The sequence below is a fragment of the Myxocyprinus asiaticus genome, chromosome 14, assembly GCF_019703515.2.
Source record: "Myxocyprinus asiaticus isolate MX2 ecotype Aquarium Trade chromosome 14, UBuf_Myxa_2, whole genome shotgun sequence".
In the NCBI taxonomy this organism is placed as follows: Eukaryota; Metazoa; Chordata; class Actinopteri; order Cypriniformes; family Catostomidae; genus Myxocyprinus; species Myxocyprinus asiaticus.
In genome coordinates this window covers 15,764,788-15,788,182 of record NC_059357.1, presented here as the reverse complement: position 1 = coordinate 15,788,182, position 23,395 = coordinate 15,764,788, and the positions used below count along the sequence as shown (strand labels likewise).

General features: G+C 37.7%; 2 protein-coding genes and 1 long non-coding RNA gene across 5 annotated transcripts; all 3 read left to right on the top strand.

Moving 5' to 3' along the window:
• The first annotated feature begins 6,636 nt into the window (after positions 1-6,636).
• LOC127452281 (uncharacterized) lies at positions 6,637-8,135 on the top strand. The gene is made up of 3 exons (XR_007899228.1): positions 6,637-6,797; positions 6,953-7,154; positions 7,958-8,135. It is a non-coding gene; the product is annotated as an uncharacterized LOC127452281 (long non-coding RNA).
• Positions 8,136-8,231: 96 nt separating this feature from the next.
• Positions 8,232-12,818, top strand: LOC127452280 (lysophospholipase D GDPD3-like). 3 transcript variants are annotated; one of them, XM_051717627.1, is made up of 8 exons: positions 8,232-9,128; positions 9,483-9,618; positions 9,979-10,024; positions 10,115-10,233; positions 10,427-10,516; positions 10,667-10,800; positions 10,909-10,968; positions 11,067-12,818. In XM_051717627.1, exons 2-8 carry the CDS (start codon positions 9,505-9,507, stop codon positions 11,179-11,181), a joined length of 678 nt encoding a protein of 225 aa, XP_051573587.1. In that variant the 5' UTR covers positions 8,232-9,128; positions 9,483-9,504; the 3' UTR covers positions 11,182-12,818. The 3 variants fall into 3 exon arrangements, with proteins under 3 accessions (XP_051573587.1, XP_051573588.1, XP_051573586.1); XM_051717628.1 differs by having other exon boundaries at positions 8,232-9,618; positions 11,067-11,118; positions 12,010-12,818; XM_051717626.1 differs by having other exon boundaries at positions 8,232-9,618.
• Positions 12,819-15,707: 2,889 nt separating this feature from the next.
• ypel3 (yippee-like 3) lies at positions 15,708-21,891 on the top strand. Its single transcript, XM_051716835.1, has 5 exons — positions 15,708-16,043; positions 16,643-16,761; positions 16,859-16,902; positions 20,525-20,633; positions 20,734-21,891. Exons 2-5 carry the CDS (start codon positions 16,645-16,647, stop codon positions 20,821-20,823), a joined length of 360 nt encoding a protein of 119 aa, XP_051572795.1. The 5' UTR covers positions 15,708-16,043; positions 16,643-16,644; the 3' UTR covers positions 20,824-21,891.
• Positions 21,892-23,395: the final 1,504 nt, after the last annotated feature.

Below are 23,395 nucleotides of genomic sequence, written 5' to 3'. Positions count from 1 at the left end.
AGATCGAATTATTAAACAACTTTTTCCCAATTACCAGTTTTCCAGTTTCATGGGAATTCTATTACCTTTTCTCTAGTCTTAAATCAGCTAAGTTACCTGTGCAGTTGGACCGCTTCTACTTCAAAAACATGTACCAGCATGGGCTGAGAGTTCTGCTGCAAGGCATTCTGCTCTTAAAGGCATACTGAGCTGTTTGGGTTGTGGGTGTGCTTGCATACTTGTCTCATATGACTGATTTAGATTCGAAACTAAACTTTGTAAACCATGAAAAGCTGTGTTATTGAACAGAAGTCCATTGTAAATTATATTCAACTGAGGTGAACTGGTATGCTGAACAGTGTTAGGGAAGATACTTTGAAACTTTAGCTTCCCAAGCTACTCATAATTTACAGAAGCTAAACTACAGTCAAACTACACTTCTAAAAAAAGTAGTTAGCTACACTTCAAGCTATTAAAAAATAAGTAGTTAACTCCTTTGAAGCTATTTAAAGAAATAATATCAGCTTATATATTTTAGTCAATAAACTACAGTATCATCTTAAAGAAATATTCCGTGTTCAAGACAAGTTCAAATCAAATAAAATCAAATCACTTTGTCACTCAACCATATACAAGTGCAACAGTGGGTGAAAGTCTTGGGTGCAGTTCCGAGCAACATAGAAGTCATGACTGTGATGAGACATATACCAGTTTACAATAAATATCAGATTTACACAACACAATTTACATATCTAATATACACATAATTACACACAACACGATATACAAATAATAATATACAATATACAGTATACAATACACACAATATGGAATACACAGTATACAATAAAAATAGAATATACAGTTGTGCTCAAAAGTTTGCATACCCTGGCAGAAATTGTGAAATTTTGGCATTGTTTTTGAAAATATGACAGATCATTATCCATATATTTAAGGATAGTGATCATATGAAGCCATTTATTATCACATAGTTGTTTGGCTCCTTTTTAAATCATAATGATAACAGAAATCACCCAAATGGCCCCGATCAAAAGTTTACATACCCTTGAATGTTTGGCCTTGTTACAGACACACAAGGTGACCTGGTTTAAATGGCAATTAAAGGTTAATTTCCCACACTTGTGGCTTTTAAAATTGCAATTAGTGTCTGTGTATAAATAGTCAATGAGTTTGTCAGCTCTCACGTGGATGCACTGAGCAGAATAGATACTGAGCCATGGGGAGCAGAAAAGAGATGTCAAAAGACCTGCGTAACAAGGTAATGGAACTTTATAAAGATGGAAAAGGATATAAAAAGATATCCAAAGCCTTGAAAATGCCAGTCAGTACTGTTCAATCACTTATTAAGAAGTGGAAAATTCGGGGATCTATTGATACCAAGCCAAGGTCAGTTAGACCAAGAAAGATTTCAGCCACATCTGCCAGAAGAATTGTTCAGGGTACAAAGAAAAACCCACAGGTAACCTCAGGAGAAATACAGGCTGCTCTGGAAAAAGACAGTGTGGTTGTTTCAAGGAGCACAATACGACGATACTTGAACAAAAATGAGCTGCAAAGTCGAGTTGCCAGAAAGAAGCCTTTATTGCGCCAATGCCACAAAAAAGCCCGGATACAATATGCCCGACAACTCCTTGACACGACTCACAGCTTCTGGCACACTGTAATTTGGAGTGACGAGACCAAAATAGAGCTTTATGGTCACAACCATAAGAGCTATGTTTGAAGAGGGGTCAAAACAAGGACTATAGTGAAAAGAATACCATCCCCACTGTGAAGCATGGTGGTGGCTCACTGATGTTTTGGGGGTGTGTGAGCTCTAAAGGCACGAGGAATCTTGTGAAAATTGATGGCAAGATGAATGCAGCATGTTATCAGAAAATACTGGCAGACAATTTGCATTCTTCTGCACGAAAGCTGCACATGGGACGCTCTTGGACTTTCCAGCACGACAATGACCCTAAGCACAAGGCCAAGTTGACCCTCCAGTGGTTACAGCAGAAAAAGGTGAAGGTTCTGGAGTGGCCATCACAGTCTCCTGACCTTAATATCACTAAGCCACTCTGGGGAGATCTCAAACGTGCGGTTCATGCAAGACGACCAAAGACTTTGCATGACCTGGAGGCATTTTGCCAAGACGAATGAGCAGCTATACCACCTGCAAGGATTTGGGGCCTCATAGACAACTATTACAAAAGACTGCACGCTGTCATTGATGCTAAAGGGGGCAATACACAGAATTAATTAAATCATCAGCAAACTTAATGATGGCATTGGAGCTATGTGTTGCCACACAGTCATGTGTGTACAGGGAATACAGAAGTGGGCTGAGAACACAGCCCTGCAGAGCTGTGTTGAGGGTCAGTGATGAGGAGATCTATTCTAACCACCTGGTGTCTGCTTGAGAGGAAGTCCAGGATCCAGCTGCACAGCGAGCTGTTTAAGCCCAGAGCCCGGAATTTCTCATCAAGCTTGGAGGGCACTATGGTGTTAAATGCTGAGCTGTAGTCTACAAACAGCATTCTCACATATGTGTTCCTTTATTCCAGGTGGGAGAGAGCAGTGTGTAGTGTAGATGCAATGGCATCATCAGTGGAGCGGTTGTTGCGGTATGGAGTCCATAGAGGGAGGCAGCATAGAGCAGATGTAATCTCTGATTAGTCTCAAAACATTTACTGATGACGGGGGTCAGAGCAACAGGATGCCAGTCATTTAAGCAAGTGATTTTGGATTGCTTTGGTACAGGCACAATGGTGGACGTTTTAAAGCATGTGGGGACCACAGACAAGGAGAGGGAAAGGTTGAAAATGTCCGTAAAAACACCAGCCAGTTGGTTTGCGCACACTCTGATGACGCGGCCTGGAATGCTGTCTGGACCCAGAGCGTGCTTCTACCAACTGGCTGGTGTTGGTGAGTTAAGCTCAATTGACTGCATTTGTGGCATAATATTGATTACCACAAAAAGTAATTTTGTCTTCAGGTTACAGTGTGGCACTTACAATTGAAGTGAATGGGGCCAATCCATAAACGTTAAAATACTGTTTTACATGTATAGCCACAAGATGTAAACAATACACAAGTTACCATGATTTGTGTGATAATCGCTTACTAACCTTTTGTAATGTCAACAAACCCTAAAACGACTGTTAAAATGATTTAAACAACTTTACAGCTCAAAATACATGAGTTTTAACAGAAGGCTTAATTGAAGTGCTTTTATAAAATTATAAACTTCACATTTCTGCCTATAAACCCTCCAAAAATTGTCCCCTTTCACTTCCATTGTAAGTGCCTCAATGTAACCTCGATTTTTGCTTTTTTAAAGAAAAGGTGGGACGAGTCGAAATAATTTTTTGTGATAATCAACATTGTGCCACAAATGCTGTCGACTGAGCTTAACTTGTATTGAACTGGAATATTCCTTTGATGCTGAAGTAACTTTTTCTGTGTAAAAAATACTTATTCCAGCGTAATATGCAGAGACAACTGTAAATAAGCCATTTGTTGGTTAATTTTCTCAAAAACTGTAAACACTGTGTCTCTGTGGAGCAATAAACATTCCTCTGTTGTTTTGAGTGGCCACTGGAGTAGTATGTCCAAATCCTCAGTATTCATTAAACTGTAAGCGAGGAGTACCTGGATGACCTAATATTACCGGCGAGATTCTGAAGTGCGGATCAACTGGACACGTTACTATCCCTTAATGCCTCGGGAGCTGAGGAGACGTCGCTGGAATTAAAATAACTATGATAAACCGTGAGTTGGACTGCTCTTTTCAATTGCAAGAGATATATATACAAAGAAAGTGGTTCATTGTGCTTAAATGGTGCTTGTTGAACAACACCAGAGTAGATTATTTTCATGATTGTTGTTATTACTTCATAAATTCAGGTCATGGGTCAATTCCCATGACCCCAGATGAAGTATGTCCGGAATCCATTCATACTACTCACAGGCATACCTAAATAACATACTGTTTTACTGGCCGAGAAGTGCGTCCTTTATCAAATACAGCACATACTCTGACAGAACGTGATTTCGGTTGCAGGGATTGACCAATGGTGTGAGTTGGGGGCAGAAATGTCTGTTTATTTGGTCGTGGGATGTATTCAGAAAGCTGTTTGAACAAAAAAATCATTATTGATAATTTATATAATCAAGTAGAAAAAATTATGATAAACAGCAGCAACTGACAAAACTATACTTAGCTTCAAAACAGAACACAGTAAATCAAGTGCATCTGTGAATCATTAACTGTCAGGACAAACTGATTCACTAAAATGAATCAGATTTGTCAACACTACATATTAGTGAGCTGGTGAACTGTTTAATTCGAACTGATTTATTTAAATGATTTTGGACTTTAGCTAGGTGAGTGCTTTTGATTTCTTCATAGGCTGAATTCATACATTTGCAATAGAATGTGACAAATATAGCGTTTTGTAAAGCTACACCGCTGCTAATTAGATAAAGTAGCTTGTTGCCGGAAAAGCTAAACTTTTGTGAAAATAGCTGAGCTAACCCTAACCCTACTGTCACACAACTGAAAAATGTAGTTTAGTAGCAGCATCGCTATTTTATTTAGCTACTCCTCGACACTGATGCTAAATCAATATGCTGTGCGATAAAACAAATTTACCAAGACTGCACTTAAAAAATTTTTTAAATGTAACTTAAGAAATGTGCTTCATGTGATAACATCTAAATTAATTGGTTTTATTCACATCAAAAATATTATTTAACATCACTTAATCTACTTGAATACATTAGATTACACCAACAAAACTAAATCTTAAGAGTTAAATCAAGTAGACGTGACAATTGCAGGTTACCACGTTTTACAGTTTGTACAAATTAGGTATGGAATATTAGTTTCTGCCTCTCTCTAACTTTCTCATTTACCATCTGTTCTGCCTCCTTTGTTTGTTAGATAACAGTCTCTCAGCAATTCCATTCAAAAGCAGAACAATAGAAAACAAAAATGTTCTGCTGACAGGCAAGACCAACACAGAGTGCGAGTTCACATCTATCCCACCACAAGCTTTTGTGAAACATTGAAATGTGTGAAAACATGAATACCTGCCAAACATCAACTCACATACCAACTGTTGCACTTGCAATGATACAGAAAAACGAAAGCATCTTGTCATTTTCAAACATGTTGCCTCATGTCTTGATACATGAAGTGTTGCCATGTCTGTTGTGATATATGTATTGTACATCTCATGAACAAGGAAATTCAGTCAATCGTAAAGGACATGCAGGGTGAAGCATCCAGCGCTGTAAGGGCAAAGAAACATCACACACAGTTCATGCACAGAGCCAAAAAAAAAAAAAAAAACACACAACTACCAATGACTGATTCCCAAGAACCTGTATTACACTAACGGCACACACCTAGAGAGAAATGGGATTGAAGTGTTAAGGGCTGTTTTTCTATTGCTGTTGCATAGACAGGCCTATTAGAAGGAATGAAGAAAGAGTAAGGAACATTTACTGTTGTTGTGTGTTTATCTCTCGTTCCAGTCAGTCTAGTTTTTCTTTGCTTTGGAGCTCATCAGAATCATTGCAACAAAGGATGCACCGATACCGGTATCGGAATCGGGTCCGATACCGCGCTCATGTACTTGTACTCATACTCGTAAAAATGCTCCAATACCATCTGATGTACGAATGTCATTACGTAAACATTCAGCGCACAGATTAAAATCACGTCATGTCCTAGTGAGATTATTTAACAGCAAAAGCTGTGATTTAATTAAATAGATAGAGTGCTTGTGAATGTGTGGAGCAGGTGTTGTGCAGGCATAGAGACACAAACTGCTCATACTTTAGAGATCCTTGGCTCATACATGCAAAACATTATTATGAGCATCGCATACTCTGTTTGTAGCAGATGACAGCAGGCCGAGTGCTAATTCACTTTTTAGCACGAATCATATACATACTATATATTTATTTATTTAAATAGCAGCCTTTTCCGGTTTAATAATCACTTGGGAATCTGCCGTCATTACGTCAGAGCTCTTTGGTCTAACAACAAAGAAATACTTCAAAATAAAAGCTCAATTTAAATGAAAAAAGTATGACAGAAATAAATCACTACTGTATAGTTATATAATATTCACTGTTATACTACTTCTACTACTACTACTACTACTATTACTAATAATAATAGTAAATCAATAGGAACTGTATTATATTTAAGCAATATCTCACATCTGTGATGCTCTGTTATGCGGCACTTTATTTGAAAAAATATGACTCCTATATTGTATTTAGGATTATGCTGCGAGGTTCTGTATAAAATCACTTCATTTTATAAAAATAATACAATTTAATGTTGAAATTAATCGTTATACTTTCATTTGATTAAAATTTTAATTTATTTATTTAAACACAATTTTGATGATAAAATTGAAATAAATTGCTGATATTGAGTTCAGAAAAAAACAAAAAAAACAAAAACAGGTATCGACTCGGTATCGGCAAGTACTAAAAAAAAAAGTATCGGTACATGTACTTGTTCTAAAAAAAATGGTATCGGGACATCCCTAATTGCAACATTTCTTGCTTTGAAAGGTGATATGTAGGCAAGTTGAAGGCAGACAAGGGAGTGGCTAAGAGTTCAGTGGAGAGAGACACAAGAGGAATATATAAGGCATAATCATATTGTAAGATAAGCACTTTTTAAGCTGGAAGACAGGTGCTTGTGTCTGCTTGTACTTGGAACCAAATCTGGATCACATCTCTCAAGAAAATAAAGGGGTAAGAGGACTAACATCATCCATAATATCCTGGTAAGTGTATTTTTTTTTTTTTTTTTTTTTTTTTTTTTGTAGGTAGCAAAATGTATTTGTAGAAAGAGAAAAAAGTAAAAGGGATATTTACAAATATATACATATATATATATATATATGTACATTCTCATCTGATGTTCTATTACTGTGTTCAGTATCTTTCTTGACTGAAGGTCAGATTTTTGTCCTTGAGTCCTTATCTTTTCCTAATCATGGGAATCATGGCAAGCTACCTGTTCTACCTGCTCCCAGCAGTAGGGGGCTATGCTCTCACATCAGTTTACTTTCTGAAGAATCCCCATATTCTACACAAGAAGCAGACGGCCTTCCATTGCACCCATATCTCTCATAGGGGAGGTACAGTATCTGATGCTCATTGACATCCTGTCTGATGATCTGTGTTCCTTCTCACTGATAAATAGTGTTTGAGATTCTTGTCTTTGCTTTTAAGAATATAAGCCACATAAAAAAATTTTATTAACTGTAATAAATCTGTAATTAACTGTTGAGTCACAAGTCTTTTAAACAACAGATGACCTCTCATACCACACTGAAAATTCTATCAAGTAAAAGGCTGTTAGTAACAGTGTTTTTACCATGGTAAGAGACGTTCTAAGGGAGTTCCAAAAACCTTACCCGTGGTAAAACACAGACAAAAGTGGCATAATACTTTTATAAAACGACAGGAACAGCAATATGATAAAAAAAACATAATTAGTGGAATAAACAACTATTCTGCCCATTAATATAGCTTTTAACTGTGGGCCGTTCATGGCTGGCAAGCAACGTTGCATTATGGAATATGGAATGTGCAGTTACACAGGCTATCTGTTTTATAACATGCAATTTGACTCGCATCTTGACATACACACAAAAAAAAAAAAATAACTGCATTTATTTTAATAAATTGCACAACAGGCACTAATTTGTTTAGAATTGTTCTGAAATCTTACAACCATTGCATAAAACTGTCAGTGAACAGCCGTTCACTCTGTAGTGAGGGCATATGCGAATGTTTTCCTCATTGGGTTTGTATATAAAGTGTTAGTTAATATGTGACTGAGTAACTCTGGGGAATTTTTATGTTTGTGTGTGTGTGTGTGTGTGTGTGTATGTGAGTGCCAGTCCATGTTTTCTGACCTCCTGCTCTCTCTCCTCAGGCTGTGGTGAAAGGATTGAGAACACCATGGAGGCCTTCACGCAGTGATTGGGATGCTGGTCTCACATCAGTTTTGCTGAGCTTGTGAACCCAAAATTTATATGGACACTTAAGTCACACTTAAAGGAATTGTTCACCCAAAAATGAAAAATATTCTCATTATTTACTCACCCTCATGGCATCACAGATGTGTATGAGTTTCTTTCTTCTGCAAAACACAAATTAAGATTTTCAGAAGAATGTCTCAGCTCTGTAGGTCCATACAATGCAATGAATAGTGACCAAAAGCTCCAAAATGCACATTAAGGCCGCAAAAAGGTAATCCATACGACTCCAGCGGTTTAATCAATGTCTTCTGAAGCGATCCAGTTGATTTTGGGTGAGAACAGACCAAAATGTAACTCCTTTTTCACTGTACATCTTGGCATTGCTGTCTCTAGGCACGATCATGATTTCGATTACACTTCCTAGTGCTTGACGCATGCGCAGAGCGCTAGATGACGCTAAAGGAAGTGTAATCGAGCTTGAAATCATGCTTCCAAGGAAGGAGATTGCTGATGTCAATATTTATTGAGAAAGGAGTTATATTTGGTCTGTTCTCACCCAAAACTGATTAAGTTGCTTCAGACGACATGGACTTTTATGTGGCCTTAATGTACTTTTTGGAGCTTCGAAGTTCTGGCCAACATTCACTTGCATCGTGTGGACCTACAGAGCTGAGATATTCTTCTAAAAATCTTCTTTGTGTTTGTGTTCTGCAGAAGAAAGTCATACATATCCAGGATGGCATGAGGGAGAGTAAATGATGAGAGAATTTAAATTGTTGGGTGAACTAATCACTTTAAAATTAATTAATTTGATTGCATAGATAACATAATAGCAAACTGAGCTGTATCTGCTAACAAATGATGCTAGACCTTTTCTAGAACTAAGTTAAATTTTCATTCACAAGACATTTGTAAAATTACTTTTAACTGTCTGGTCCCAAAGTGAAGTCAGTTTCCCTCAAACTCACACTAGTGTTATAGCACAGTTCAGCACATTAACTATTGGCATGTTCCACTAATATTTGACAACCAGAATGTTTCAGGTGTGAAAACAGAACCCAGTCGCTGACAGCTGTGAAGATTCTTTATTGAAAAAGAAACAACCAAAATACAACACAAAACTGGGTACAGAAAATAAAATGTAGCTAAGACTACAGCTAACAGCAAATCAGAACAAAAGCCAAAAACAGAGAACAGACTTTCCAAAAACAAACTTCACAGTCTTCATTTTGAACACTACAGTATATCTATAGTTTTAGACTTCTTTTTGTGAAAAACTTTGCCTTTGCTATCTGTCTTTAAATGCCAAAAAGTGTTCAAATACTTTTTGAGGCCACTGTATCTCTAAGTATTTTATGTTTATGCTTATTTTTATGATTTGTCAATCCATGTAATCCTAATTTGCCTTTCGCAATCCATTTTAATCCTCTATTTTTTTTTTCTTTCCACCTAAAATGTTTACCTCTCTTTCGCTCTCAGTGCTGTGGAGGTGGGCACAGAGATGCTGGAGCTGGACTGTCACTTGACAAAAGATGGACATGTGATTGTGTCACATGATGAGAACCTCCTGCGGCAGACTGGGCACGATGTCACCATCTCCTCCTTAAACCTGGAGGTCAGAGGTCAAGGTTAACATAATCTACTGACATGCTGTGCTCTTCTACAGTATATAATACAAATAATAATAAACATTGCTTTTACCATACAGAAAGGCCTGCCTGAAATCTGTGGTCACAAAATTACACAGAAAGCTTTCCAAATTTCCATATATTTGACATGCCTGTTGCATATACTCCCTGGCATACCTGTGCATGAAATATTTTGGCTAATTTGATCATGCTTTCTGCTACCCATAAGAGTAGAATCAGTGCAGATTCCATGTGTGCCTACTGTGTTGAAATTAATCAAATTTTCTTGTTAAAAATGATTGTTTTCTATTGTTTTTTTATACTGTACTTCTTATTATACTTTTCAGGAGTTGCCATCTTATAAAGAGACACTTGAGGTCAACTTCAAGACAGGTGTGTGTTTTTACTGATGGAAATATTCATCTTTATTTATACATAATAATAATGATGCATAATTAGAACCTTTTAATTCTCCATGCACAGGGCACTACAGCACTGGGACAGACAGAAACTTTGCATTATTAGAGGATGTGTTCCGCAAATTTCCTCACACAGCTGTGAACATTGAAGTGAAAGAGGATAACAGTGCACTGATTGAAAAGGCAAGGGAGGGATCATATTTTTTATCTAATACTTCAAAACTGAGCCACATAACTGTTGCAAATAAACTGATTGTTCTCTTGTAACCTCTTTTCCTAATTTCCCTCTTTCCTTAAACACCTCCAGCCATCCCTAACCCTCCCTCTTTGTCTTTTATTTCTGATAACTTTACATTTTATTCACTGTCTCTTTCAGATGTCTGATCTTCCAAAGAAATACAACAGAGAGGGCATCTCAGTTTGGGCCTCGGAGGAATCCACCATCATGGCTAGTTGCTGCAAAATGGTGTGTGTGTGTGCGTGTGCACCCCTCACTTTTGTTTAAACACAAAACAGCTCTTTTAACAACAACTATTAAATATACATTGCTGAAATAGCCCTCTACTGCCCATTCTGTCTTATATCTCTGGTTGTGTCTCCTTTTGTAAAATGGCAGAACTCCTCCATGCCCTATATGTTCACAGTAAAGCAGGGTTTACTGCTGCTTCTCCTGTACTACACTGGCCTTCTGCCATTTGTTCCACTGGGAGAAAGTTTCCTGCAGTTCTATCTACCACACATCTTCAACAGGTCTGTATATTCAACTAATTTCCATACTCTGTTCTGTTGTCGTTATTGTTAAACTGAATTTACAAAGATGCATAAGACACTTCTGTCTAACTAAATGCAACCCTGCAGAGCATACATACCAGACTCATGGATTCTGAGGAACAGTTTGGTCATCTATTTACTTGAAAGGTAATGTAGGGGAAAAGACAGATCTCAGTAGTAATATCAAGCTGAAGCTTTTCTGCGTATTTGTTTGAAATTGTTTTGTGTGCTTTATTCTGTTGCAGACTGACTTTGAGGAAAGGGATGTTCAAGCACCTTAAAGACAGAGGAATTCAGGTTTGTGGCCATGCTGTGTCATGTCCTGTCCTGGTAATATTAAGAAAAAGGATACTGCATTGAGCAACGTTCACATTGGTTATGCAGAGTGCACTTAGGGTGTGTTCACACTTGGCAGATTTGGTTAGATTAAAATGAAGTCTGGTGCGATTGCTCTGTTAGTGCGGTTCATTTGAACAAGTATGAACGCTGCCATCCGAACATTGATGTGCACCAAACAAGCGTACCGAGACCCCCTGAATAGTGGGTCTCGGTCCGCTTCCAAACGAACTCTGGTGCGGTTCGACCAAAGACGTCTAAATGGACCAATAACAGGATGTGATGTCACAAGATGTGACCCTAAAAATCACGTGATTTGATAACATAGAAAGAGCAGTAAGAGCGGTGTACGCAATATAAAATGAGCAGAGGGCAAACATGGAGCAATGAACAGGTAAAGTTCCTTATTAACATTTGGCCCGACGAGCATATTTCCAGTATGCTGGAAAAAAATGCATTTATTGTCAACAATGCCACTATTTGCTTGTCAGCAATGTATCGAGCATAGTTTGGAACTTGGCTTACTGCATGCCTCATGTGACATTATGTATGAGTGAGAAAATGTAAAGAAATAAATGGAACTCACTGTTAAGGGTGTTTTATTTTCTCCCTACTGTAGTAGCCCGCAATATTGCATGGTACGTTCAAGTCTTCCTGGGAAGTTCACGCTTACGAGGTCGTAAATCGTAAATACAATGTGATTTTAGTTGGAAAGGACTAGCCCGTTTTGTAATTTCATATTTCTGTCTCTCTTTTTCGCATACTAATGTAGGCAGAAAGCTTTTTAGCACCAATGCAACAAAATGAAGAGCAAAGCCATGCATTAGGTGTGTAATTAATGCTTTATCTCAGGCCTGGTTCCACGGGGGGCCTGAGTGAGCCTGGCCCACCAATCATGGCAACCACACCCCCACCCACCCCTCCAACTGTTTGGCCCACCTGGAGGGTCCTATATGCCCCACCTTACATCTTAGAACTGGAGCCGGGCCTGCTTTATCTAACTATTTTATTATACTTGTACAACCACATGTAATGATGGGAAATGTATTTTTGTTTCAAACACTTGTTGCTGCATAAACATGCAAAATGAGTCTTATTTTCTGACAAGTTTTATCACTATTCTGTATTAACTGTACAAAAAATGTATGCAAACTTAACAACAGTCAATATCCTCAAGTAAAACTGAACTGAGCTCCTTGACTTGAATGCACCAATAAACCTTATTCACAGTCAGTGCTGGGTAGGTTACTTCTGAACTGTATTCTCGTCCTTATTATAAATTACATGTCTAAAGTTGTAGTCAGTAATGTAATATCTTGGATTAAATTTTTAAGGCAATCTAATCGGATTGCTTTTGGATTACTTCTGACCTAATTCTTGTTTATTTGATGTCACATGTATTTGAGTAGGATTTGACATAAAGTTGCTTAAAAGCATTAACATTTAATGGATCAAAATATCAGAATTGAAATGATTTTTATTTTTATGTGTGTGTTTTACTCGCTATTTGGCTGTATCTGAGTGAAATAAACAAAGGAATTAAATGTTCTTACTCCAGCAATTTTGGCACTGCAAACACCATCCATGTGTGGTAACACAACAGACCAGTTATATTTGTGAATCCTTGTCACACAAAAAAATAAAATAAAACAGTCTCAAAGTTGTCGCATTCATGTACATTTTTGAAGCAGAGTACAAAAGCAATTTGCGGAACTAAAACTAACTTTACCGCGCTAATGCAATCGGTTCTCCATTTATGTGTGGATTACCGCTTCATCTTCAATGAGTGTAACTGACCCTTCTCTAAGCCCCAATTTAAAAGTGTTTCTGGCCAATCCTGTCTTAGCAACTGTTGCTGGGCCGCCATTATTCTGACACGCGTTTGCTATTTTCAAATGAGAACCTATGGGAGTAATGTGTGTTTGAGACATTTTAACATGGATTTTATAAAGTATCCAAAAAATTTAAAACACGATGTTGCCGGGTCACTTGAAATAGTGACATGAGTTACCCAGAGAGGATACACACAGTGTTTTGTTTTATTTTATTTTTTTAAATAGATGTCAAGATGAGCATATTATAGATTAAACTGTGTCAGTCCTCATTTCCAAATGAGCATGAATAACATCAGTGAGGACACCTTCATTTCCTCCAAGGTAAATAAAACTGAAATTTATACGCTGAATAGCTGTAGGCTGATTTAGAATGGTAACATTAAAATATTTAAAAAGAAAAATTAGAGGGATCAGTAATTTAACTATTTATTGCCTTTGCCTGATTTGTAATCATGTAATCCATAAAAAAAATTGTAATCTGATTTCAAGTATTTTAAAGTGTAATTTAAAATGTAATTTAATCTAATTACAAGTACTTGATTTTTCAATCTGATTACATAATCCAGATTACATGTAATCCGTTACTACCCAGCACTGTTCACAGTAGCTCCATCTTTGATTTTTGACGCCCCTGGAATGAAAAAGAAGGCTGTGATTCCCATCAAAAATCAAAGATGGTGCTGCTGTGAATAAGGTCTTCAGTTGTGGTTTCAGTTGAATAAGTGTCGGTTTAGCGCCTCCCTGCCCATGTTTGCAAACAAACATTATTCTCAACTGTGCAAAGTCCAACTGTGTCCATCAGATGTACCCAACAGGGGATCAACAGACATCAAAGGCAGCACTCTACAATGCTCTTTAGTATGTGACAGTATCATTGGATCAAACAGCCCTGTCTTCTGAAAAACCTACATTGTATTTTTAGTCAAACTTGAACAAAATGTTTTTACGTCTTTTATGAAGACAGTCTGAATAATAATGTCATAATTTCCACTAAACTATGACTTACTTGTCATACAATTAAACCAACAGCCCCCTTTAAAGCAACGAAGATAACCAAAGACACGAGGATTTCTTCTCAGTTTACTGGCGGATCGCAAACAACTTTAATGTGCATACCGCCACCTACTATACAAGAGTGTGTAACATCATGTCAATTTACCCTATTTCTTAAATTCTACCCACCAGCCTTGTATCATTTAAGAAAGTAAACAGTGCCTTCCTGGTGATTCGTACCCCCTCTCCCTCTCCTTCTGTATCCCCATCAGATCCCACTCCTGTCCCGCCTCTCTGACTTTATCACGCAGCTTTCTCTTTCCACTCCATACATGGTACAATGCAATATGATATGTTCAACATTTTAACTCCACAGTTCACACACTTATCACTGTTCTATTTCCCCAGTATAAACAGAGTGCCATTTAATCCTGTATGATCCAATCTGAGTCTTATGATGATGTCCTCCCTTTTGTTCCTTTCTTTATAGTTCTTTGTTATGACTGACTTTTGTATTTTATGATATCCCCTTACTTTCTGGTCTTCCTCCCACTTTTTCTGCCATATCTCCATTCCTGTCTTCTAAATCCGAGCTTTTCCTTCACCATTTCCAAGTGGAACTAGTAATGTTACTTCCTTTTGCAGTGCCGTTTTTGCTAGTTTATCAGCACACTCATTTTCTTTCAGTCCCTCATGAGCTGGTACCCAACAAAGCCGTACATCAATACCACCTCTATGAAGTCTAAATAAACTGTGGTATGAGTAAATCTTCTTTGACATTTGTTGTTGAATGTATGCTTTCCAAGATGGCTATTGAATTAGTACATATTACCACCCTATCTGGTCTGACCTTTTCAACCCAATGTAATCCAATAATGGCTGCCACTATTTCTGCTGTATATATTGATAACTGGTCGGACAACCTTTTGGGAACAGATATTTTAAACTCCAATTCCCACACACTCCTGTTTGTTCTTTGAACCATCTGTGTAGATTTTGAGATAATTGTGATAACTATTCCTCAGGTACTTACTTGTTTTAACTCCCACGTCATTCGCCATTCTCTTTTCTTTTCCAGAATACTCATATCTATCTTTACTTCTGGAAAATACCAAGGGGGAAATGCTACCAACTAGGGTGGACTTGGTGAATTCTAAGGCCTCCATACCATATGTCCTTGCTCTTTCTTCCCTTATCCATCCAAACCACTTCCCCTGGAACTTGGAATATTCCCAACAATCCTGTATTGTCTTTGTAGGGTTTTCTTCCCTACTTCTTTTTAACTTGACCCAATATGCTCATATGACTTTCTCCCATCTTAACTCCAGCAGTGTTTCTCCTGCTTCTATTAGTACTGCGTTAATGGGGGTTGACTTAATAAACTTCTCAACTCTCTCTATTGCTTTCCTTAAATTTTCTAACACATCACATTTCTTCCCCTCATCCATATGGCTCCATCATCTGCATATAATGATGATTTGATGCACTCATCTAAATTTGTAAAGATGTCATTTATCATTATGTTTAAACAATACAGGGCTGATTGCGCTTCCCTGAGGGTACACGAGGACTTTGTTGTTCCCGCTCTTTTAATGCAACTGTAAAATTCAGGAAACTTCAAACGCACGGAAGACCTAATCTGATTGGCTGACCTATATTCCGCAAGACTCTTTCTGCGTTCTGATTGGTTGACAGAGGTTTGTTTGCGCCACATGACGTGTATAAGATAACTTCCTTGAAAAATACTGTAAACATAGCAACGAAAAATTTTTGGTTGCGACACATCCTGAACAGTGGCCTAGCTGCTTGATGTTTTGAAAATACTTTGGCAGTCCACATTTTTGGCGTAAGCGCAAAGCGTCAGGAGACCAGGAGCAAAGCGTAAGAAAAAAGCGCAGCGTGCCACACGTTTGCTTGGTTGAGTGCTCGCGATTAGTGAATGCTCAGGCGCGTGTGAAAGCGGGATATCGACTCAGAAACAGGCTCTTTCTCATGCTTTTGAATTGACCACCTTCTCTTCTGGTGACAATACCTCAACAAGAAATTATCCTTATTAAGGTGAGTCCATTCTTATAGTTACGCGTTTCAAATGGCGCGAGCGCATAGGAAGCCGTTCTGTTTTGAAACGCTTCTCAAAGCCTTTTTACTCTGCTGAAATTGCGGTGATATTATTTGCATTGACAACATGGCGTAGTTATCCATTACCTCTCACCGCTGTTTACCCTCGTGCCTGTCGTGCCATATTTGGGGTAACTACAGTGGGCAGCCAAGCAAAGTAGGTCATTTGGATGTTTCCTTTTTTCCTGGTCGATCACTGAAGCAGGAAACGGCATGTCAAATTGGGGCGATATTATAAAACCTTTCAAAGAGCATGAACGAGGAGATTGCCACAAATGTCAAGTCCAACATGGACATTTTACATGCTTTGAAGTTCAAGCAAAATAACTGGTTTTTGGTGTCAACGCCATGCTTTTCTGAAAATCATTTAAATGTATGCCTATTTGGCAATCCTGTTATGGGCTGCTGTGTTTGGGAAAGCTGCTCCTAAGTTATAGCCTTTGCTGTTTTGTTGTCATGGTCAAATTAAGACATTAAAAAGGGAAGCAGGATGTGTTATCCTTGCTGATATAGTCTATTTTTGTTTGTGTGTTTCAAAGATATGGTGAAGCAGACCAAGGCCAAAACCTTCCAGGCCTATCTGGACTCCTGTCACCGGCGTTACAGCTGCGTCCACTGCCGTGCACACCTGGCCAATCATGATGACCTCATTTCTAAGGTGAGCGCTCCTTTAAGTTAGTATGATACACATTTACAGCTAGATTTGTAAACTGCATGCTATTTGCAGTAAAGACTCACCTGTGTCTGTTTTTCAGTCCTTTCAAGGCAGTCAAGGACGCGCATACCTGTTCAATTCTGTGTGAGTATTATCATTGCTGTCAAATCTCAGAAATCCATGAAGCCCCTTAGAGGACAGGGAGGGAATTTATTTTCTGAAATAGTTTTGCATTCCCTCACAAAAAGTTTGAATGCATTAACATGTTTTTTGGGCATGTAGGCTACATGGGAGTTACCATATAAATACCATAGTGTTGCCATCTTATTTCATACTGCCACAGCAAATGTTTTTTGAAAGGCAAACTTCAGCTAGTGCTGTCTTGTTAGTCTTTTAGAGATGCTTAGCCCATACATTAATGCTACTCAGTGGTACTCAAGAATATGTAAAATTGCTGCTCCCAAAGTCACCAGAATGGAACGGTTTAATTTAGTTTAAAAAAAAAAAAAAAAAAAAAAAACACTCCCGGGGGAGCATGCCCCAGACCCCCCCCCCCCCTAGAGGTAAACAATTTTCTTTATGCGGGACGTCTTCCTCTGGAAATCATGCATTGACTGTTGTACTGGCTGACGGACAGGTAGTGGCGTAGTGATTTCTAGTTAACGCTAGCGAACATATATTGAAAACGTGTGTCCGTGCCTAGTTTAATTTATGTGAATTTAGTGACGATTTGGTCATTGATTTGGCACCCCCATAGCACCAGCAACCAAAATTCACTGGCACTGCCCCTGGCCACGAAATTTCCATGGCTTTACCACAGTAACTATTTGAACCATTATATTTGTGGTTAAACCAAAATAATAAAGGAAAACCAAAAACTATGGCAATAAAAATCATAATCTAATAATTCTGTCAAATTATTATCGGGGTTAATTTGAAAATAGTAACACCATGGTTCATTTGTGGTACCTGTAACATGGTTTTAAAAATGATAGTTCTTCAGGCCTTTGCAAAATTTTGCATCGATGAACATTTTGAATAGAAACGTGGATTCCTGTGAAGCCATTCACACCTGAAACGAACATTCGCGCAGAGACAAACCAATTTTTTTTTTTTTTTACAATGTGTCGATTTTTATTATATAATTATTATTATTTTTTTTTTTTTTCGCACGGCAAATGAAATGCCCTAATTAAAAAAAACATGTCAGGAGCCGCTGCCGTTACCAAAACCAGCGGTGGTGCTAAAGCACAGGAAGCTGTTTTGATCACTGACATTAAATGCAAAGGTAACTCTAGGAAGAACCTGAACCAGCAGTGAGGATGTGTATTTCATTTGCATCAAATGCCTTCAAATCTGAAAACAAATTTCTTATATGGGTACTCTTAACATGTAAATGATTTTGCTGCATCACTGCCTGTCATCCTTCAAAAAAAAGTTTATTTTTTATTTTTTTTATTGCGTGGATTGTCTTCATAATGTATTCCATATTGCTGCATTTGTTCCTTTTGCTTTTAATCTTATGTCAGCTCTCTTATATCTCTAATATAATATATATTGCACAGTCTTTGCCTTTATCTCTTTTTTTTTAATAAACAACGTTATGAATGTTGTGTTTTCCTTAGACAAATATTAATAATATTAATACTATTGCTGTGACTTGCAGTGTACTCTGTGCGCCTTGTAAGCCCAAAATGTGGTGGTTTCTCCACAAAATTATATAACTGTTATTTCTGTGCTGTCATTAACAGTAAAGTATCTAATAATGGGTCAGACTGAAGATTGGTTTTGTCAACACATTTAGTTCATAACATACAGGGTTTTGAAAAAATGTAAAACAAACAGATATACTGTACATGTTAATAAGATACTACCAGTATATTTCCAATTGACAACATTTGTTTTAACAGTCATTTTATGTGTGCAATAAGCAATGATTTTAAACCCTCAGACTGTATGCATGATAATACTGTCAGTCAACCTGTCCAGCAGGTGAATTGAAATAGTTTGTGAAGGTGTCTCGTTGAGCAAATGAACAACAAACTCATCATCACTGCTGCAGCTTGTTCAGAGATGTGTTTTATTTTATCGATCGCCTCTGGTGTGCAAAGGCCTTTACCATCATGGTTAGTGCAGGTTTACTGTAGTGAAACCATGGTTAAAGATTTTTTTTGTGGAGACCATGGTTTAAAAGCCATAATTGTACCACATTTTAATAATACACTGCATAGTATTTAGTGTTTAATAAAGTATATTGCATCCCCATCATTATTGAATCCTCACTCTTTGTCTGTTACAATTTTATTGTAGCCTGCTATTTTACCTGCATTTACTTGCATTGTCCGATGATCAGCCGTATCACGTGTCTCACCTCTTAATTTTAGGCTATTTTTATGGGTACAACCTGCTCAGAGGCTGCTTTTTAACATTAATATTTGTTGAATAAAACACTTGAATAATCATGTTACAGAAGATGATATGCAGAAGGGTTGATGATAAAGCACGCACTTAGTGAAATGTGTTTTTATATTGCAATGGAATAAAATTCTAAGGTGAAAATAGCATGACATAGCTCCTCCACCCTGAGACTGCTGCCCTGGAGCTTCTGCCCTAAAACTGATGGTGCTGCGAGGCTGCAGCTGGATATATCTCTGTAAACTGGAAGTGGGCCTTTGCTGTCGCTGAAACCACATGAGAGAGCGACCTTTAACGTCAAAGGGCTTCAAGTGCTCTATAAATGGCCACTATATGTCGTATTTAGGGCTGAATGACTAATCAAACAATATTGAAATTAAGATATGACTTCGTGCGATTATTAAACTGCAAGAGATGCGATTTAATTAAATGAATAAAATCCTGCACATGCTGCTCGCTGCGCTTCCTGTATATGTGCAGATCTGTTCTCTGTAGTGTATTACACATGCTCTAAGTATGCATGAGGCTCTTGATAGTATTTTAAAAGCAGTTCTGTGTTTTAAAAACACCAATTCCTTCTTGTGCTCAGAGTTAACAAATATGCTTGGCCGCTAAAAATACGCATGGCTGCTAAAAGTAACTATCGAAATAAAAAATAACACCATTGCATTAAACAGCCATTGTCAACTCTGCTACAAACAGAAACTCAAAAATACTTCCTTCAGTTTTCAGAAAAAGATTTGAGGGTTTAAGCAGACTGCATAGCAATGCCACATCCAAGTCATTGTGTAACATATTATTGTTATTATTATCAATGTATTAGGTCTTTTTGTGAGAAAATGCGATTGCTAATGCACACATACCTTCCGTGGTGACTAGATTACTATGTGCACTGTTTTTCCTTCCATTCATGTTTTAACAAATTTCTTCATTTCTATGGGATGACTAAACAGAAACTAAGAGACCCTGCTATCTGAAACACACTTTTTTGAATGATTTTTTTACAGATTTTTATTTTTTTAAAAAGTTAAAGTTTCCTGTAAAATTTAGTAAATATTATGCTATCGGTCATCCTGCTCTCTCGATATGGGCATTGGCCATTAAAAAACCCATATCGGTCGATCATAGTTGAACTATGGTTACTGTAGTAAAACCATGCTTAATTTTCTTAAGGGATAGATAAGATGCTGCAAGGGAACCCAAAATAATTGCGAAAGAACGCACAACTTATTGCGAGGGAATGGACAACTATTTTTAGAAGATAAATCCCCAACCCTTCCCCCCGTTCCCCTAAGGGCTTCTTAGAAATCAGACCACACATGATTTCTAAACTGTAATTTGGTGCTTTCAGGGTGAATGTAGGTTGTGGTCCAGCAGAAGAAAGGCTGCTACTGACCGGTCTTCATGCGGTGGCTGATATTTACTGTGAGAATTGCCACACCACGCTGGGCTGGAAATATGTACGTATGCTGAAACATTATTTTTTCTCACATATAGCCAAAAAATACAGCAGGACATGTACCTGAACTGATCATAATTTCTCTCTCTCTACCTCTACAGGAGCAGGCATTTGAGTTAAGTCAGAAGTACAAGGAGGGGAAGTTTATCATTGAATTATCTCATATGATTAAGGATAATGGCTGGGACTAAAGGCTTGAGTCTTTGCTATAACTTGCTGTCACCGCTTGCAGCTTCTCCAAGAACAGCATGAGATACGCTTCCTTTTATATATATCCATTTATGATCTTCACTACTATTGTGAGCACCTTTTTTTCCACACTGATATCCCAATGCACCTGTTTTTCAGAGGAGGTGGGTTGTCTTACCTGTGCATTTGTGTGTGGGTGTATGTGTTTGGGGGTGTGTAAGGGATGCTGTGGCGTTCTTGAGAAACTGTGCCTGTATTCTTATCAACCACTTCAACGCTTTTTCAAAGAATTCTTTAATTTTGTTGGGATTTTGAATTAAGCCCTCAAATTCTCCTGATTAAGTGCAATTTACATTTTTTTTTTTTTTGACAATTTGATCGTAACTTTAAGATCCAATGCCTTTTTATTCAGTTCATTTTTACTTTAAATAATGAGGTCTTTGTGAAAGAGGTAGTGCGAGTACAAAATTAGAGTGACATTTTACTGTTTGTAAATGTTTGTTTTATTGTGTGCGAGAACTTTGCTTAAAGAGGGTTATGTGCAATATGTGTGTGTGTGTGTGTGTGTGTGTGTGTGTGTGTATGTGAGAGAGAGAGCGAGAGAGTTTGCATAGAAAGGATAAATATTCATACCTCCAAATTCAGTAATTTTTGGTTAAATAAATCTTTTAATTTAATGGGTCACTGAGGAATCCCAACAAATGAATTTCTGCTCATAAGTGTGTGCATGAACTAAAAGCAAAACTGCTGGTTTATTGGATTTAGAGGGAGATTGTCCACAGTTGAGTGACTTTAAGACACTTCAATTACAGCTTATAAACTCAGTTGAGACATGAGTTGGGATACTTGTTTTTGTTTGTCTTGCTTCTTGCTTTTTGTCTATGAGAAGTGTTGTAAATGATCTAACATTGAGCAGCATGTGTAGAGATATATCTGATCGTGTTAGAGCAGACATGCCATGTAAAATGTGTTCGATTATGTAGCAGAGTTTTTCTTTGAATGCTAAACTATTAAAGTGTATTACATTAGCCTGAATTCTTTACATTAAAGTATGGGGTAAATGAAAATAATTGTTGTGCTTTTCTCTTCTTATTGCTTAATGCAGTTTTTCATTATCAGAATTTAGGATGCATGTCAAAAATTTTGTAGCATTTTTAACATTGAAAATGTTAACTGTTAAAATTAAGTTAACCGAGGCAAATACACAATATAAGCTATTAATTCTGCCTGTGGTGTGGATTAGAGGGATAGTTCACCCAAAAATTAAAATTCTCTCATCATTTACTCACCCTCATGCCATCCCAGATGCGTATGACTTTCTTTCTTCTACTGAACACAAAGATTTTTAGATGAATATCTCAGCTCAGTAGGTCCATACAATACATGTGAATGGTAACCAGAACTTAGAAGGTCTAAAAAGGATATAAAGGCAACTTAAAAGTAATCCATATGACTCCAGTGTCTGCAGAGGTGATATGATAGGTGTGGGTGAGAAATGGATCAACATTTAAGTCCCTTATTCCTATAAATTTTCACTTTCACTTCCACATTCTTGTTTGTTTTTGGCAATTCGCATTCTTCGTGCATATCACCACCTACTGGGTGGGGAGGAGAATTTATAGTAAGAAAGGATTTATAGGAATATTCTGGGTTCATTACAAGTGGGTGGTGGAGGACTAATCCCATCTCATCTTATCACGTGGCTTGTTGAGCGCATTGCCACGGAGACATAGCACGTGAGGAGGCTTCATGCCACCCACTGTGGCATCCATGCTCAACTCACCATGTGCACCACCGAGAACAAACCAAATTATAGCGACCACGAGGAGGTTACCCCATGTGACTCCCTAGCAACCGGGCTGCTTAGGAAACCTGGCTGGAGTCACTCAGCATGCCCTGGGATTTGAACTAGCGAACTCCAGGTGTGGTAGCCATTGTCTTTTACCACTGAGCTACCCAGGCCCCCTACGTCCCTCCTTTTCTTTAAAAAAAAAAAAGCAAAATTCGAGGTTACAGTGAGGCATTTACGATGGAAGTGAATGGGGCCAATTTTAAAGGCAAGAATGTGAAGCTTTTAAATTTATAAAAAGCACTTACATTAAGTCTTCTGTTAAAACGTGTGTGTTATTTGTGCTATAAGGAAGTTTAAATCGTCATTTTTACAGTCATTTCAGGGTTTGCTGACAGTACATTGTACATTGTCATGGCAACGAAGTTGTAAAATTGTCTGTAACTTTAACAGAAAAGGTAAGCAGTTTTATCACACTAAAATCATGTTATTACACAATGTTTACGTCTGGTGGCTGTACTTTTGAAATAGTGAGTATTTTAACGTGTACAGATTGCCTTGCCTCACTGGAACCCTGATTTTTGCTTCTTTAAAGAAAAGGAGGGGCGCGTCGAAATGTATTTATTTGGGAATCAACATTATGCCACAAATGCTTTCGATTTAGCTTTACTTGTTTTGAACCCGGAATATTCCATTAAATATTGGTCTGTTTCTCACCCACACCTATCATAACCACTGGAGTCCTATGGATTACTTTTATGCTGCTTTTATATGCTTTTTGTACC

Bases quoted from the DNA above. Each gene is read 5' to 3' on its own strand.
- LOC127452280 (XM_051717627.1), top strand. From the start codon at position 9,505: ATGCTGGAGCTGGACTGTCACTTGACAAAAGATGGACATGTGATTGTG. The intron at 10,234-10,426 runs GCAAGGGAGGGA...TGTCTCTTTCAG, and splicing joins ACAGTGCACTGATTGAAAAG to ATGTCTGATCTTCCAAAGAA. The intron at 10,801-10,908 runs GTCTGTATATTC...GCAACCCTGCAG, and splicing joins CTACCACACATCTTCAACAG to AGCATACATACCAGACTCAT.
- ypel3 (XM_051716835.1), top strand. From the start codon at position 16,645: ATGGTGAAGCAGACCAAGGCCAAAACCTTCCAGGCCTATCTGGACTCC. The intron at 16,762-16,858 runs GTGAGCGCTCCT...TCTGTTTTTCAG, and splicing joins ATGATGACCTCATTTCTAAG to TCCTTTCAAGGCAGTCAAGG. The intron at 16,903-20,524 runs GTGAGTATTATC...TGGTGCTTTCAG, and splicing joins GCATACCTGTTCAATTCTGT to GGTGAATGTAGGTTGTGGTC.